At 39.3% G+C, this 16,316-nt stretch overlaps 1 protein-coding gene across 3 annotated transcripts in view; it reads right to left on the bottom strand.

Annotated features, from left to right (window-relative positions):
• LOC134332138 (unconventional myosin-XVIIIa-like) overlaps nt 1-16,316 on the bottom strand; it is a 115,149-nt gene that overhangs the window by 25,428 nt on the left and 73,405 nt on the right. For all 3 annotated transcript variants that reach the window (XM_063013625.1, XM_063013626.1, XM_063013624.1), the window contains 8 exons: nt 14,313-14,513; nt 12,791-12,901; nt 12,531-12,635; nt 9,857-10,003; nt 8,834-8,947; nt 3,494-3,610; nt 2,057-2,140; nt 638-775 (listed from right to left, as the gene is read on the bottom strand). In XM_063013625.1, coding sequence (XP_062869695.1) covers nt 638-775; nt 2,057-2,140; nt 3,494-3,610; nt 8,834-8,947; nt 9,857-10,003; nt 12,531-12,635; nt 12,791-12,901; nt 14,313-14,513 — 1,017 coding nt within the window. The remainder of the gene's footprint in view (nt 1-637; nt 776-2,056; nt 2,141-3,493; nt 3,611-8,833; nt 8,948-9,856; nt 10,004-12,530; nt 12,636-12,790; nt 12,902-14,312; nt 14,514-16,316) is intronic.

Raw genomic sequence — 16,316 nt, 5'->3', positions numbered from 1 at the left:
GAGTATTATTTTAGGGCTGTAGTTTTCAACCTGGGGAACATGGTGGTACTGCTGTGGTAGTACATTTATTGATTATTTGATAAGGCTGCCAAAAAGATACACTGACTTGTTATTGATGCTACTTTTTAATATAATTTTAACTAGTAAAACACATACAAATAAATTAAAATCATAATATAGTGAAATCTATAATACACTCATGTTACAGTGATTAACTGGAACACTGTCTAGGGTGAATGCTTAATGCCTAAGTAGTGTTCTGTCCAGCACCCAGAATCAGTGGAATGGATTCCAGATCCATTATAACCTCAATTATTATTAATAATTAAAAATAATGTATTTTTAATTTACTGAAATAAATTTTAAAAACCTCCCGTGCATTTCTCAGCTTGTTGAATGAGTATGTTTATATTTTATTAGCTCTAACCAGATATTTGTTTAAGCAGATCCACCACTGTAAAAATTGCGTACCAATAATCTAAATAAGATTCACCATAAAAAAACACCACCTTGATACTAAATAAAGTGTTTGGTTCAAGTGTTTTATTCTGTAAAACCTCTCCAAAATGCTTGCTGTATGATGCCTGGACTGCTTTCCAACCCGGCCACCCACACATGTTCACTCCATCTGACTCACCTCCAGGCGTTTAATCTGGGTCCGCTCGAACTCCAGCTTGGTCTCCAGCTCACGGATCTTGGCCTCCTGTCTGCTGACCAGTGACTTTTCAACCATAGACTGTTCCTGAAACTCTAGCTGGCTCTGCAGAGACTGCAGCTGCAAGGAACGCCACAATGATGTTTAATAGGATTAAGTTTTATTAACCTTACATATAGTATCTTTGTTTACTTACACATTTTATTTATGCTCATTTATGCAGTTATCCAATTAGCAAGTCATGTATGAAAATACTGAGGGTAATACTAAGGGTCATGAGCTTTAATTAATTTCTTAATGATATACAAAGGGGGGAAATATGGCATTATTTTAGGGCCAGACAAGCTGATTTAAGTATATCAGAGCCAAAAAGCTAAAGCATCTAGTGAGCGGCTGTTGATAAAAGAATGGCTGCACTGGTACCATACCTGGTTCCACTTCTGTCAGCCAAGAACAAAAATCACACCCTGATCAATGCATTATCCCTCATCTCTGTGCAGGTGCCATCAGTCAGCCAGCAGAGGTCGTAATTGCATCAGTTATGAGGAATCCCCGTCTGGCTCCCACCCTGTATGAACAACAAGCCAATCGTTGTTCGTGTAGGCGCCCAGCCTGCCAGATAGCAGAGCTGAGATTCGAAACGACGAGTACCACTGCGCCACGGACTGTTGTCTTCTTCAACTAGATCGTTACAGGTCATGATATAAGCACGTATGTACACCTACCACCCAATCAGAAATGACATGATAAAATACTACCTAATTTCCCACATTATTTTTTAATTAAGGCCAGACTTTCAAATGACTTAAGCATATCTTCTCTCTCATGTGGGCACTCGGGTGGCAAAGTGGTAAAATGAGGGGGCCCAGTACTGCTGAGATCCTGGGTTTTAAATCTCAGCAATGCTGTGGCACCTACACAGACATGATTGGTCAAGCCTTTGGAAAATGCACTTGTCAATGCGCTCTCAATGCCAGTCCCAAGCCCAGATAACTATAAGAATTGCGACCTCTGAATATGAAAGCAGCCTTAAGAAAAATCTTCCATCATGTGACCTTGGTGCTTTCAGATTCTCATTTGGACATTATAATGTGAATGCTGGTGCAGTGCATCCAGTGCATGTATGTTCTTATAAGGGGCTTGAAAAAAGCATGGAGAAAAGAGGATGTGGAGGCAGAACTCGTTCTTCCATGAAGCAGATAATCACTGCATGCCTAGTAGATTTAGATAAAGATCTGAAGAGATATGAGCTCTTTAGAGTTATCTCAATGCCTTTGTGCACTGAGAGCCAGTGGCTTTGTGCGTGAGCCTGCAGTTTGATCCAGACAAGAACAACCTGGTTTACGGAGGAGTGATCCCTGTATCGTATTCGCTGTGATTTTACTGAATGTGTTGCAGTACCTTGTCTTGAATCTCTTGCTTCTCCTTTCCGACTTCCTCTATCTGAGCCTGCAGGTCACTGATCTGAGCCAGATCCCTCGTAGACTAAAATCAAACACACACAGATAATCAATATTAAGAGAAAGTCTATGAAATGGGAAATGGAACAGGAGATGGTTTGTACCAGCAGCGATCACACTGTAAGACCTATAAGACCTCACTGTGTTGGGACGGCATAGTACACTGAGCCAATATCTGTTAATGGAGTTTATATGGCACGCCTGGTAATCCTTATGCAAAAGACACTTATTAACAGTTGATCATATTACATATCTTACTTACTGTTAATATTTAATTCAAATGACACTTTGTAATAGTTTATCATATTACATTATATTACATTAAATATTTTTATTTATCTAACTACATAGCAATGTACTATAACACATGTACTATCCATCCATCCATTCATCCATCCATCCATCCATCCATCTATCTATCTATCTATCCATCCATCTGTATGTCCATCCATCCATCCATCCATCCAATCATCTATCTATCTATCCATCCATCCATCCATCCATCCATCCATCCATCCATCCATCCATCCATCCATCCAATCATCCAATCATCCGTCTGTCTGTCTGTCTGTCCGTCCGTCCGTCCGTCTATCTGTATGTCTACCTATCCATCCATCCATCCATCTATCTGTATGTCTATCCATCCATCCATCCATCCATCCAATCATCTATCTATCTATCTATCTATCTATCTATCTATCTATCTATCTATCTATCTATCTATCTATCTATCTATCATCTATCTATCTATCTATCTATCTATCTATCTATCTATCTATCTATCTATCTATCTATCATCTATCTATCTGTCCATCCATCCATCCATCTATCTGTATGTCTATCCATCCATCCATCCATCCATCCATCCAATCATCTGTCTGTCTGTCTATCTATCTATCTATCTATCTATCTATCTATCTATCTATCTATCTATCTATCTATCTATCTATCTATCTATCATCTATCTATCTGTCCATCCATCCATCCATCTATCTGTATGTCTATCCATCCATCCATCCATCCATCCATCCAATCATCTGTCTGTCTGTCTATCTATCTATCTATCTATCTATCTATCTATCTATCTATCTATCTATCTATCTATCTATCTATCTATCTATCTATCTATCTATCTATCTATCTATCTATCTATCTATCTATCTATCTATCTATCTAGGATTCGTGGCATGGCACACTTAAAAAAGTTTAACCTGTGAATTGAAAATACCTAAAACCTCTGGCCTGTTCAAGAAGAAAATATTCAGCCTGTACTCTGAATACTGATGTACACAGCAGTACTACATCCTCACTGCACATCTGTAACTCAATTCTGAATCCCACCCAACATGAATTGGTGAATGAGAAGATAATGATGAACCTGAGCCACAGCTGCTTTGTGTTTTTTCATCAGCTCGTTCATGTCCTCCTGATCCTCCTCCAGACGAGACTGCAGATCGTTCTTTTCCCTCTGCAGACGGCTGATCTGCTCCTCCAACTGAGAAACACAAAGTCAACGAGTCAGTTGTAGTCTAGTGGTTACTGGACTAGTAACTGAAAGGTTGCTGGTTCAAGCCCCACCACTGCAAGATTGTCACTGTTGGGCCCTTTGAGCAAGGCCCTTAACCCTCAGTATACTGTCACAGTACTGTAAGTTGCTTTGGATAAAAAAAGTTCTACAATTACTGACTGTAGTCCATCTGTTTCTCTATATACTTTTTTAGCCTGCTTTCACCCTGTTCTTTAATGGCCAGGACCCCCACAGGACCACCACAAAGCAGGTACTATTTGGGTGGTGGATGATTCTCATCACTACAGTGACAATGACATGGTGGTGGTGTGTTAGTGGGTGTTGTGCTGGTATGAGTGGATCAGACACAGCAGCGCTGCTGGAGTATTTAAATACCGTGTCCACTCACTGTCCACTCTATTAGACACTCCTACCTAGTTGGTCCACCTTGTAGATGTAAAGTCAGAGATGATCGCTCATCTATTGCTGCTGTTTGAGTTGGTCATCTTCTAGACCTTCATCAGTGGTCACAGGACGCTGCCTACAGGGCGCTGTTGGCTGGATGTTTTTGGTTGGTGGACTATTCTCAGTCCAGCAGTGACAGTGAGGTGTTTAAAAACTCCAGCAGCATTGCTGTGTCTTATCCACTCATACCAGCACAACACACACTAACACACCACCACCATGTCAGAGTCACTGCAGTGCTGTGAATGATCCACCACCCAAATAATACCTGCTCTGTGGTGGTCCTGACCATTAAAGAACAGGGTAAAAGGGGGCTAAAAAAGTATTTAGATAGATCCAGATAGAACACAAGGGTCTTAAATCTAAAGAACTGTATTCTCAAAAAGATGCTTTTAACTCAATAAACCACAGTCTTAAGGGGTTTTGTTCATATTCAAACTAGGAAATTAGACCTCCCACTGCGACCACTGTACCAGAGCTAAAAAAGCAAGCTGACATGTTTAAGATACATTATTGACAGTTATATCCGTGGTATGCAAGATGGAAAACACACACACACACACACACACACACACCTGCACATCTTTCATATTAAATTATTAAATAGACCTTCCCTAAAGACCAAAAGAAAGGAGGTGTAATTAAGTAGACCAATTAGCAGCTCTAAGCAGACCGTCCCGGCCTCCCACAGGAACACAACTGTCATTTAAGTGCCATTATTACAATCTCTGCTGCAGAGCTGCTACACGGCAAAATTGAAGAATATGAGAGCACTTCTAATATTGCAATCCCAGTATTAAAATCATACTGTGCATATTTTACCAAATAGAACACAGATAGAAGTACAGTCTTATGCAAAAGTATTCACACACTCACTTTCTAAGCTGCTTATCCTAATCAGGGTTGCAGGAAAAGTGGGGGGGGGAGGCTATCCCAGCTCCCAATGGGTGTAAGGCACACAGAAACACCCTGGACAGGGCGCCAGTCCATCACTGGACATACAAAACATTCACACCCAACACCCACACACATATAAGGGCAATTTTAGTCTCTTCAATTTTTTGAACTGTGGTAAACCGGAGCTCCCGGAGGAAACCCAAACAGACATGGGAAGAACATGCAAACTCCACACAGAACCTGGGAATCGAACCCAGGACCCTCTTGCTGTGAGGTGAAAGCACTACCCACTGAGCCACCCTGCTACCCCTCTTACAGCAATTTAAATCTCCAGTTAACCCAACTGCATGTCTTTGGACTGTGGGAGAAAACAGGAGCTCCCGGAGGAAACCCACACGGACACAGGGAGAACATGCAAACTCCACACAGAACCTGGGAATCGAACCCAGGACCTTCTTGCTACCCACTGAGCCACCATGTCGCCCCTCTTATGGCAATTTAAATATATCCAATTAACCTGACTGCATGTCTTTGGACTGTGGGAGGAAACCGGAGATCCTGGAGGAAACCCACACAGACATGGGGAGAACATGCAAACTCCACACAGAACCTGGAAATCGAACCCAGGACCTTCTTGATGTGAGGCGACAGTGCTACCCACTGAGCCACCATGCCGCCCCTCTTACGGCAATTTAAATATCTCCAATTAACCTCACTGCATGTCTTTGGACTGTGGGAGGAGACCGGAGCTCCTGAAGGAAACCCACACGGACACAATAAGAACATGCAAACTCCACACAGAACCTGGGAATCGAACCCAGGACCTTTCTGCTGTGAGGAAACAGCACTAGTACCCACTGAGCCACCGAGGCGCCCCTCTTAATATCTCCAATTAACCTGACTGCATGTCTTTGGTCTGTGGGGGGAAACCCGCACAGACACGGGGAGAACATGCAAACTCCACAAAGAAACGACCCGGATTGCTTTACCTGGGAATTGAACCCAGGACCTTCTTGCTGTAATGTGATAGTGCTACCCATTGAGACACCATGCTGCCCCTCTTAGGGCAATTTTATTCTCTCCAATTAACCTGACTGCATGTCTTTTGACTTTGGGAGGAAACCAGAGCTCCTGGAGGAAACCCACGCAGACACAGGGAGAACATGTAAACTCCACACAGAAAGGACCCGGACCACTCCACCTGGGAACTGAACCCAGGACCTTCTTGCTGTGAGGCGACAGCACTACCCACTGAGCCACCATGGCCCTCTTAGAGCAATTTAAATATCTCCAAAATGTCTGGAAACGTGTTACTGTAAACCTGCTCAAATAAAAACAATAAATTACAGCATAGCTACAGCATGATGCACATTAATTTAAGAAGGTTAACCATGGTTCTTTAGGTTAAGGGAAAAAAATCCTGACTAGAACAACGCTGGGTTCCCTTGTAATGACCAGTGATAGCAGCAGATGCCAGTAATCCGTGACGTACACCAGAGAAAGTTAAAATTGTCCTGCTTTACATTTAAAATCCCCAGCACTGTTTTAATGACCGTGTTTCTGGCATTTTGTAGTAAGAAACAGAGCAGGACTGAACACAGTGATTACACGCCATAATTGTATGTTGTTGGCTGTGAAAAAGACGAAGAGATTACATGCTTTAACCTCATTCCTCCCCACCATTACTGCACACGATAACACACAATAACACACAATAACCAGCACACAGCTCATTATAATACAAGAGGAAAAAAGCCTGGAGCTATAGTAACCAGCTAAACTAAAAAAAATGAGAAAAGAAAAAAAATAACACTAGCACACAATAGCAGAGCCAGAACCAAACAAATTCAAACCGTCTATACAACCTCAGTCTGAACCGGGTAGAACATTAAATACATCATTTATTTATTTATTAGGATTTTAACGTCATGTTTTACACACTTTGGTTACATTCATGACAGGACAGGTAATTACTTGTTGTAGTGGTACAGTGGACCCTTGAGTTACAAACGGTTTACCATACAAACATTTCGGGTTACGAACGATCTTTTTTACCTTAACGTACGAACAAATTTTGGATTACGAACAGAAATTCACGAAACACGTGACGTCACGAACAAGTTCACTACAACCATTTCTCTCTATATATATATATATATACAGTGAGCGAACATTCGGACAGCGAACGGTGTTTTTCTGGTGTTTTCTTTATATTTTGTAAAATTCAATATTAAAATGTCCCCAAAGAATGTGCAAAGGAAGCGTAGTGGTGAAAAAATATAAAAATCTATTACATTTGTTGTGTTGTATAATTACTCCTGCCAGTAGCTGTCACTGTGTATCAGACGGAGGGGACAGTGAGTGAGAGAGAAGAAGGAAATCGCTACAAAATACAATACTGTTGAAATAAAGAAGGAAATAATAGAGAAATATGAGAGTTATTGTTGTTTCTGGTAGATACATTTTATAATAAAAGACGGAAATGTATTATGTATGGTACAGTACACGTACTGTACTGAAATGTGTGTGTTTTATGTACAGTACTACTGTGTATTGTTGTTTATTATTGTTTATTACAGGAATGTCTATTCTATAATTTAAGATTTAAGGGAAAATATACTTGTATTTATAACAAAAAAAACCATTTAAGACATTAGAACGGTTACATTATTTCTTACGGGAATAATAGGTTTAACTAACGAACACTTTGACTTAAGAACAGCCCTTTGGAACCAACTAAATTCGTAAGTCAAGGGTCTACTGTACCTTGTAACTCAACATCCCCCAAACTCCGTGTCTTTGACACTCAACACTCAATTTCTACCTTTAAACTCAACGTTTACCTTAAAGTCAACGTGTTCATTTTTGTTTTGTTTTGTAATTTATTTATTTAATTTCAAATTAACAATAAACAGTCGATTTGTTCAGCGCTCGGCTTGAGCGGTGCGGTAAAACATCATTAAAGTGCGAATATGAGACAAATTTTCAATTGTATTTCAGTGTTTATATATTATATTTGTGGTATTCTTAGAGTAGAAGTGTCAACAAAAACAACCCCAATATTTTACATTAGACTAAAATATATGCAATTCCTTGGGACGATGGAACGCATTAACAGGTTTCCCGAACATCCTTTTGGGAAAAAATACCTTGAAACTCAACGCCACTGTAGAAGATTCATCAGCTCAAGTCTTTAATGTCAAACACAGTCATGGACAATTTGCCTCACCTCACTTGCATGTCTTTGGACTGTGTGAGAAAACCGGAGCTCCCGGAGGAAAACCACACAGACACAGGGAGAACATGCAAACTCCACACAGAAAGGACCTGAACCACTCCACCTGGGAATCAAACCCAGGACCTTCTTGCTGTGAGGCAGCAGTGCTACCCACCGAGCCACCGTGCCGCCAAAGTTATGGGCAAATGTACTGAGGTCCCTCTTTAAATGCAATGAACTAAATAACGATTAATAAATAAAAAACAATAATAAATAAATAATATGTATTTAATAATATAATATAATATAATATTTTTAATAATATTTAAAATAATATTTTTTAATTAAAAAAATGAATAAAATAACTACATAAATAAATATATATATAAAATAAATTAAAATAAATAAATAAAATAACGATTAGCAAAGCGACAATTATTCTGACCTCTCAAGACATTTTTAAAATACCTTTTTTAATTGATATACCACAAGGCCCACCTAGCAAATTGTTTGCATCCTACCTAGGTACAGCTACAGTACAACTTATTCTAGATTTTGATATTAATAGTGTTATAAATGTATCATTAAAGTTTTCCATCATTTTTTAAATAGTACACATTAGTTTTACTTACAGACATTTTGGCCTTGGAAATGTCATCCATCTGTATGTGCAGGTCCTCAATCTCCAGCTCCATGGACTTGCGAGCTTTTACAGCAGCTGCACAGGTAAACTGTGACTCTTCCAGCTGTCAGACACACACACACACACACACACACACAGAATTTTAGGCCTAAGAAATGCAGGCTACATTAATAAAACCTCAGAAGATAATCACCTGTAATACAAATAACTCTGATTGTGTTATATTCTATTCTAATTTTTGCAATACTACTTTCATTCATTGATTCATGTAATTATTAATGTATTCATTGTCTGTTTTACCACAGCTTTATCATAGTCAATGTCACAGTGGGTCCGATGTATTGGCCAAAATACCCCCGACAGGTCGCCAGTCCAATCCATCGCCCAACCAGCCGATTTCGAACCTTGGATCCCAGTGGTAGCTTGCTAGCATAATTTACCACTGCCTACTTTTAACTCTGTGGCAACATTAGAGTACTGTGACAGTAAACAATCTAAAAAATCAAAGGTAAGGGTTTTTCTCAAGGGCCCAACAGTGGCAACCTGACAGTAATGGGGCTTGAACCAGTCACCCTTTGATTACTAGTCCAGTACCTTAACCGCTAGGCTACAACTGTCCATTTTCCTGTTCCAGCATGACCTTGCCCATGTACACAACGGGAGGTCCATACAGACTTGGTTTTACACGTCTGGAGTAAAGGAACACCAGTGGCCTACACAGAGCACTGAACGCCCATTAAACACGTTTGTGTTGAATTAGAAGGTCACATCCAAAAGTAGACTGACCTCATAAATGTTTCCTAAAATAGATACAAATTCCCACAATTACACTCCAAAATCTTGTAAAAATGCTGTTATATTTGCAAACCAGACATCATTTAAAGGTCTGTATTCACAACAATGATTAAGCCATGATAAAAGTGATTTGTAACCTGGGTTTGATAATATTTAGAAATGAAGCATTGTGGGACATGACCATCATTTGCAATCCCTCATTATTGTTTTATTGTACCTGGTTCTTAAGCTGTGAGATTTCCCTCTTGCTTGGCGCATTGCTTTTCATATGATCAAGCATCATCTGAGCATCAGCCAGCAAAGCCTTGGTTCGCTTCAGATCTTTCTTCAGACGCCTCTCCGCCTCCACGTCTCTTTGACCGACCTGAGAAAACAAACAGTACTTCATCAGGGCAATTTAATTATATTTATATTTTATTAGTAGGCATCGTGTTGTGGTTGCTAAGTTTATGTTATTGATGTTTATAGTCATGCTATGATTTGTGCTTTTCTGGGTCAAAGTCTTAAAAAAGTGCTTCATAACATTATGCTGTTTTCCTAGAGTACATTAGTGAAATACAACATTTATTATCTAACTGGTAATGTTTGGCCATCTGGACCCACTGAAACATCTTATGTAGAGCTTGCTATTCTATAAATATTTGCAAATATTTGGAACTGGATTAGAGAGATGAAGCACAATTCATCCAAAAAATCCCACTCTGTGCTTTAATGATGTGGTAGGAGTTGCTGTTTAATATCTCCCATAGGTGTTTAAGATCTGACTGTGAGAACTATAGGACATATTTTAGCTGATATATATTTTATACTCATTTATATACCCTTTTAAAGGATGTATATTTTTACCCATTCAGTATCAAAATAGAATGTGATGTGGTGTGAGTGAGGTGTGCATTGTGTGTTATGCTGTGATTAGTGTGTTTGTGGTGTAATTAGAGGGTGTGTGATGCTGGGGTTTCTATACGTGTCCAACATTATAAGTGTGTGATAAGATGCTGTGCGTCATGTATGTGTGTGGTGTGGTCAGTGTGAGATGCTGAGGTTAGTGTGTGTGTGTGTGTGTGTGTGTGCGAGAGAGAGACATGATACATGTGTGTAATGCCACGATGAGTGCGTTTGTAATGTGAAGTGTGAGTGTGATGCTGGGATTAGTACATGTGTGTTGTGATCAGTGTGTTTAATGCTGTGATTAGTGTGTTTGTAAAGTGTAAGTGTGTGATGCTGGGATTAGTATGCATGTTTTATGATCAGTGTGTGTCATGCTGGTTGGCTTGTGTGATGATATAAGTGTGTACAAGATTAGGGGTAGCATGTCTGTGGGCTCACGAGATTAGTGTGTGCAAGGTTGTGGTTGTGATTAGTGTATATAATGTGGTAAATTTGTATAACGTTGCAAATGGTGTGTGTGGGGTGTGTGTGATGTGGTTAGTGTGTGTGTCTGTGTGTGTGAATGTGATTAGTATCTGTAAAGTTGTGGTTAGTACACTTGAAGTTGTGGTTTCTTTACATGATGTGATTAGTGTATATGATGTTGAGATTAATTATGTGATGTGATTAGTGTATATGACACTAATTGATTATGTGATGTGATTAGTGTATATGACACTGTGATTGATTATGTGCTCTGGTTAGTGTATATGACACTGTGATTGATTATGTGCTGTGATTAGTGTATAGGACACTGATTGATTATGTGATGTGATTAGTGTATATGACATTGTAATTGATTATGTGCAGTGATTAGTGTATATGACGTTGTGATTGATGTGATGTGATTAGTGTATATGATGTGATTAATTATGTGATGTGATTAGTGTATATGATATTGTGATTGATTATGTGATGTGATTAGAGTATATGACGTGATTAGTGTATATGACATGATTAATTATGTGATGTGATTAGTGTATATGACAATGTGATTGTTATGTGATGTGATTAGTGTATATGACGTGATTGATTATGTGCTGTGATTAGTGTATATGACTGTGATAAATTATGTGCTGTGATTAGTGTATATGACATTGTGATTGATTATGTGCTGTGATTAGTGTATATGACGTGGTTAATTATGTGCTGTGATTAGTGTATATGACGTGATTAATTATGTGATGTGATTAGTGTATATGACGTGATTAATTATGTGATGTGATTAGTGTATATGACGTTGTGGTTAATTGTATTATATGGTACGTGTGTGTGTGTGTGTGTGTGTGAATGTGATTAGTATCTATAAAGTAGTGGCTAGTAAACTTGAAGTTGTGGTTAGTACACTTGAAATGGGTCCTTTATGTGATGTGATTAGTATATATAATGTCATGTTTAGTTTGTAAAACATGGTTGGAGTATGATGTAAATTGTCTGATATGATTGGTGTGTGTGTGTTTGAATGTGATTAGTTTGTATGAAGTTAAGTTGTGGTTACTTTATGTGATGTGATTAGTGTATATTATGCCTAGGTTAGTTAGTACAATGTTGTGGTTGGCATGAGTGTGATGCAAGTTGTCTGATACGGTTAGTGTGCATCTGTGTGACTGTGATTAGTATCTATAAAGTTGTAGTTCTTTTATGTGATAAGTATATGATGCTGTGGTTTGTAATGCTAAGTGATGTAAGTTGTATGATATGGTAAGTGTGTGTGTGTGTGTGTGTGTGTGACTGTGATTAGTATCTGTAAAGTTTTGCTTAGTACACTTAAAGTTGTGGTTGCTTTATGTGAAGTGATTAGTGTATATAATGTTGTGGTTAGTTTGTAAAGCTAAGTAATGTAAGTTGTATGATATGAGTAGTGTGTGTCTGTGATTAGTATCTATGAAGTTGTGTTTCTTGTATGTAATTAGTGTATATAATGGCATGGTTAGTTTTTATAATGTTATAGTTTTGGGCTATACCTGGTCGTTAGCGCTCAGCAGTTTGCTCTCCAACTCCCTTCGCTCCCTAAGAACCTTTTGCTTATCAGTGTATTCCTCTTCCAGCTGCACCTCCATCTGCTTCAGCTGTAGGACACACACACACACACACACAAACACACACACACACACACACACACACAGAGCTCTCAGCTGGAGTCTTCCAGAATCCACTAAAAAACCCACACGGTTGAGGAGGCATCAAAGTGAAAGGTTAGAGACAGTGATTTAAGCTGTCTTACCTTCTTACTACAGGACTGTCTGATCTCCTCCACCTCTTCATCTTTACTCTCAATCTCTTTAGAATGTGTCTGTCTCAGCCTCTCCATCTCCATCTCCAGACGTAGCTTAGCCTGTCCCGCACACACAGCGCGTTCAAGCCATCAGTCACACACTGACATGGACAGGATACGCTTAGAGTGTTACACTATACCACCAAAAGTATGTGGTCACCCCTTCTATTTATCAGCCACACTTACTGCTAATAGGTATATTAAATCAGCTCTATAAAATAACATATTCTTCTAACGTCGGGGCAACAGTTTTAAGAAGACCCTTTCTCCTCCAGAACGACTGTGCCCCTGTGCACAGTGTATCCCTAAAGACATAATTTCACATGGACATGGAGGAACATCTACTCGCCTGCTTTTAGCTCTAGAGCCCTGACCTAAACCTACTAGACATCTTTGTGATGAGTTTGAGTTTAGCGCATTGCAACCCATATGTATATTATATACATACCCATATTTTCCCATTTTCGTGCTTATTGGTAATTTTATTATTATTATTATTATTATTATTATTATTATACATACCCCGCCATTCCTATTTCCATGCTTATCGTTACTATTATTATTATTATTATTACTATTATTATTATTGTTGTTATTATTGTTATACATACCCAGCTATTCCTATTTTCATGCTTATTATTTTTATAATTACTATTATTATTATTATTATTATACATACCCAGCTCTTCCCATTTTAATGCTTATTGTTACTATTATTATTATTATTACTATTATTATTATTTTTTTTATTGTTATACATACCCAGCTATTCCTATTTTAATGCTTATTGTTACTATTATTATTATTATTTTTATTGTTATACATACCCAGCTATTCCTATTTTCATGCTTATTATTTTTATTTTTACTATTATTACTATTATTATTATTATTATTATTATTATTATACATACTCAGCTCTTTCCATTTTCATGCTTATTGTTACTATTATTATTATTTATATTATTATTATTATACATACCCAGTATTCCTATTTTCATGCGTATTATTATATTATTATTATTATTATTATTATTATTATTATTATACATACCCAACTATTCCAATTGTCATGCTTATTGTTACTATTATTATTGTCATTATCATTATTCATAGCTAGCTATGCCCATTCTTATGCTTATTATTATTATTTTTATTTATTAATATTTTTATCTACTCTATTTGTCTACAATGGAAATACAAGCAGTAAAGTATAGAAACACAGTGAATAATAAAGATACACCTAGATTAATAAATATTAGTCTGAGTGTTAATTTTATACAGACAGAGTGGGTAGTCTGAATTCCAATACGTGCAGCATTAGTATTAAATCCTCTCCTCACATTTGTAAATCCTCTTTAAATCTTGCCCCTAAGACCTGAATCTCTTTGACTCTTGTCCATTTCAATTTTTTTTTTTTAAAGTCAGCTCTCTGCAATTTCTTGGCAGAGGTTCATCTTTATGGTTTTCACCTGTTCGAGCATCTGAATGGTTCCAGCCTGTTCATCCAGTTCCTCCTCTTGATCTTTGACCTTTGCCTCCAGGTCTCGAAGCTGCTTTTTCAGCTTGGCCAGTGATGCTTCGTCCTTTGACTCCTGAGAGGAGAGATCCTGCAGCTCAGCCTCCAGCTGCTCCAGCTTCACATTTAGCCCACACAGATCCAGCTCCTTATCCTGCACATACAAGAATCTTACTGTTAAAAAACGCTTACAATAAAAACACACATTCTAACCCAATTCAAAGCTGGGCTTTTATTTATGTATGTTTCTTTCATTCCTAAATCACTGCAATCTGTAGATTCTTTTTATTGCTTTATTCTATTTATGCTATTTATATTTTCTCCCTATCTAGTCATATCCAATTCCCATTGTTATATCTCTCCTGCTGCAGACCCCTAATCTGGCAAAGAAGGGCGGTACCTAACACATTTCCATCATGTGTGCAGTTTCCAACCGTTTCTTTTCACCTGCACACAGGGATCAGTATCACATATGGAGAGTCACACACTGCTCTCCATTGTTCCCTGTCTCTGCAGCAGACGTTATCCAATCGTGTCTGTGACAGACGTTATCCAGTTGTGTCTGTGGCAGACGTTATTCAATTGTGTCTGTAGCAGACGTTATCCAGTTGTGTCTGTGGCAGACGTTATTCAATTGTGTCTGTAGCAGACGTTATCCAGTTGTGTCTGTGGCAGACGTTATTCAATTGTGTCTGTAGCAGACGTTATTCAATTGTGTCTGTGGCAGACGTTATTCAATTGTGTCTGTGGCAGACGTTATCCAGTTGTGTCTGTGGCAGACGTTATCCAGTTGTGTCTGTGGCAGACGTTATTCAATTGTGTCTGTGGCAGACGTTATCCAATTGTGTCTGTGGCAGACGTTACCCAATTGTGTCTGTGGCAGACGTTATACAGTTGTGTCTGTGGCAGACGTTATCCAGTTGTGTCTGTGGCAGACGTTATTCAATTGTGTCTGTGGCAGACGTTATTCAATTGTGTCTGTGGCAGACGTTATCCAATTGTGTCTGTGGCAGACGTTATCCAGTTGTGTCTGTGGCAGACGTTATCCAGTTGTGTCTGTGGCAGACGTTATCCAGTTGTGTCTGTGGCAGACGTTATTCAATTGTGTCTGTGGCAGACGTTATTCAGTTGTGTCTGTGGCAGGCGTTATCAAATTGTGTCTGTGGCAGACATAATCAAATTAGCCAATCGAATCTGCAGCAGACATTAGCCAATCATGTCCCCAGCAGACGTGTCTGCGGCAGACGTTATCCAGTCGTGTCTGCGGCAGACGTTATCCGTCATGTCTGCTGCAGACGTTATCGTGTCTGCAACAAACGTTAGCCAATCGAGTCTGCAGAAGAAATTAGCCAGTTATGTCTGCCCCAGACGTTAGCCAATCGTGTCTGCAGCGGACGTTAGCCAGTCGTGTCTGCCATAGATGTTAGCCAGTCGTGTCTGCAGCAGATGTTAGCCAGTTGAGTCTGCAGCAAACGTTAGCCAGTCGTGTCTGCAGCAGACGTTATCCAGTATAGCCTGCAGCAGACGTTTGCCAGTCGTGTCTGCAGCAGACGTTAGCCAATCGTGTCTGCAGCAGACATTATCCAGTTGTGTCCGCCGCAGACGTGAGCCAATTGAGTCTGCAGCCAATCAAGTCTGCAGCAGAAATTAGCCAGTCATGTCTGCCGCAGACATTAGCCAATCGAGTTTGCCACAGACATTAGCCAACCATGTCTGCAGCAGACGTTGGCCAGTCGTGTCTGCAGCAGATGTGAGCAGTCAAGTCTGCAGCAGACGTTAGCCAATCGTGTCTGCCACAGACGCTAGCCAATTGAGTCTGTAGCCAATTGTGTCTGCAGCAGACGTTATCCAGTCGTGTCTGCAGACGTTAGTCTGCTGCAGACTTTAGCCAATCGAATCTGCAGCGGATGTTAGCCAGTCGTGTCTGCCCCAGACCTTAGCCAGTCGTGTCTGCCCC

The sequence above is a fragment of the Trichomycterus rosablanca genome, chromosome 18, assembly GCF_030014385.1.
Source record: "Trichomycterus rosablanca isolate fTriRos1 chromosome 18, fTriRos1.hap1, whole genome shotgun sequence".
Taxonomy (NCBI): Eukaryota; Metazoa; Chordata; class Actinopteri; order Siluriformes; family Trichomycteridae; genus Trichomycterus; species Trichomycterus rosablanca.
The sequence above is the reverse complement of the archived record's forward strand: the minus strand, read 5'-3'. Positions and strand labels throughout refer to the sequence as shown.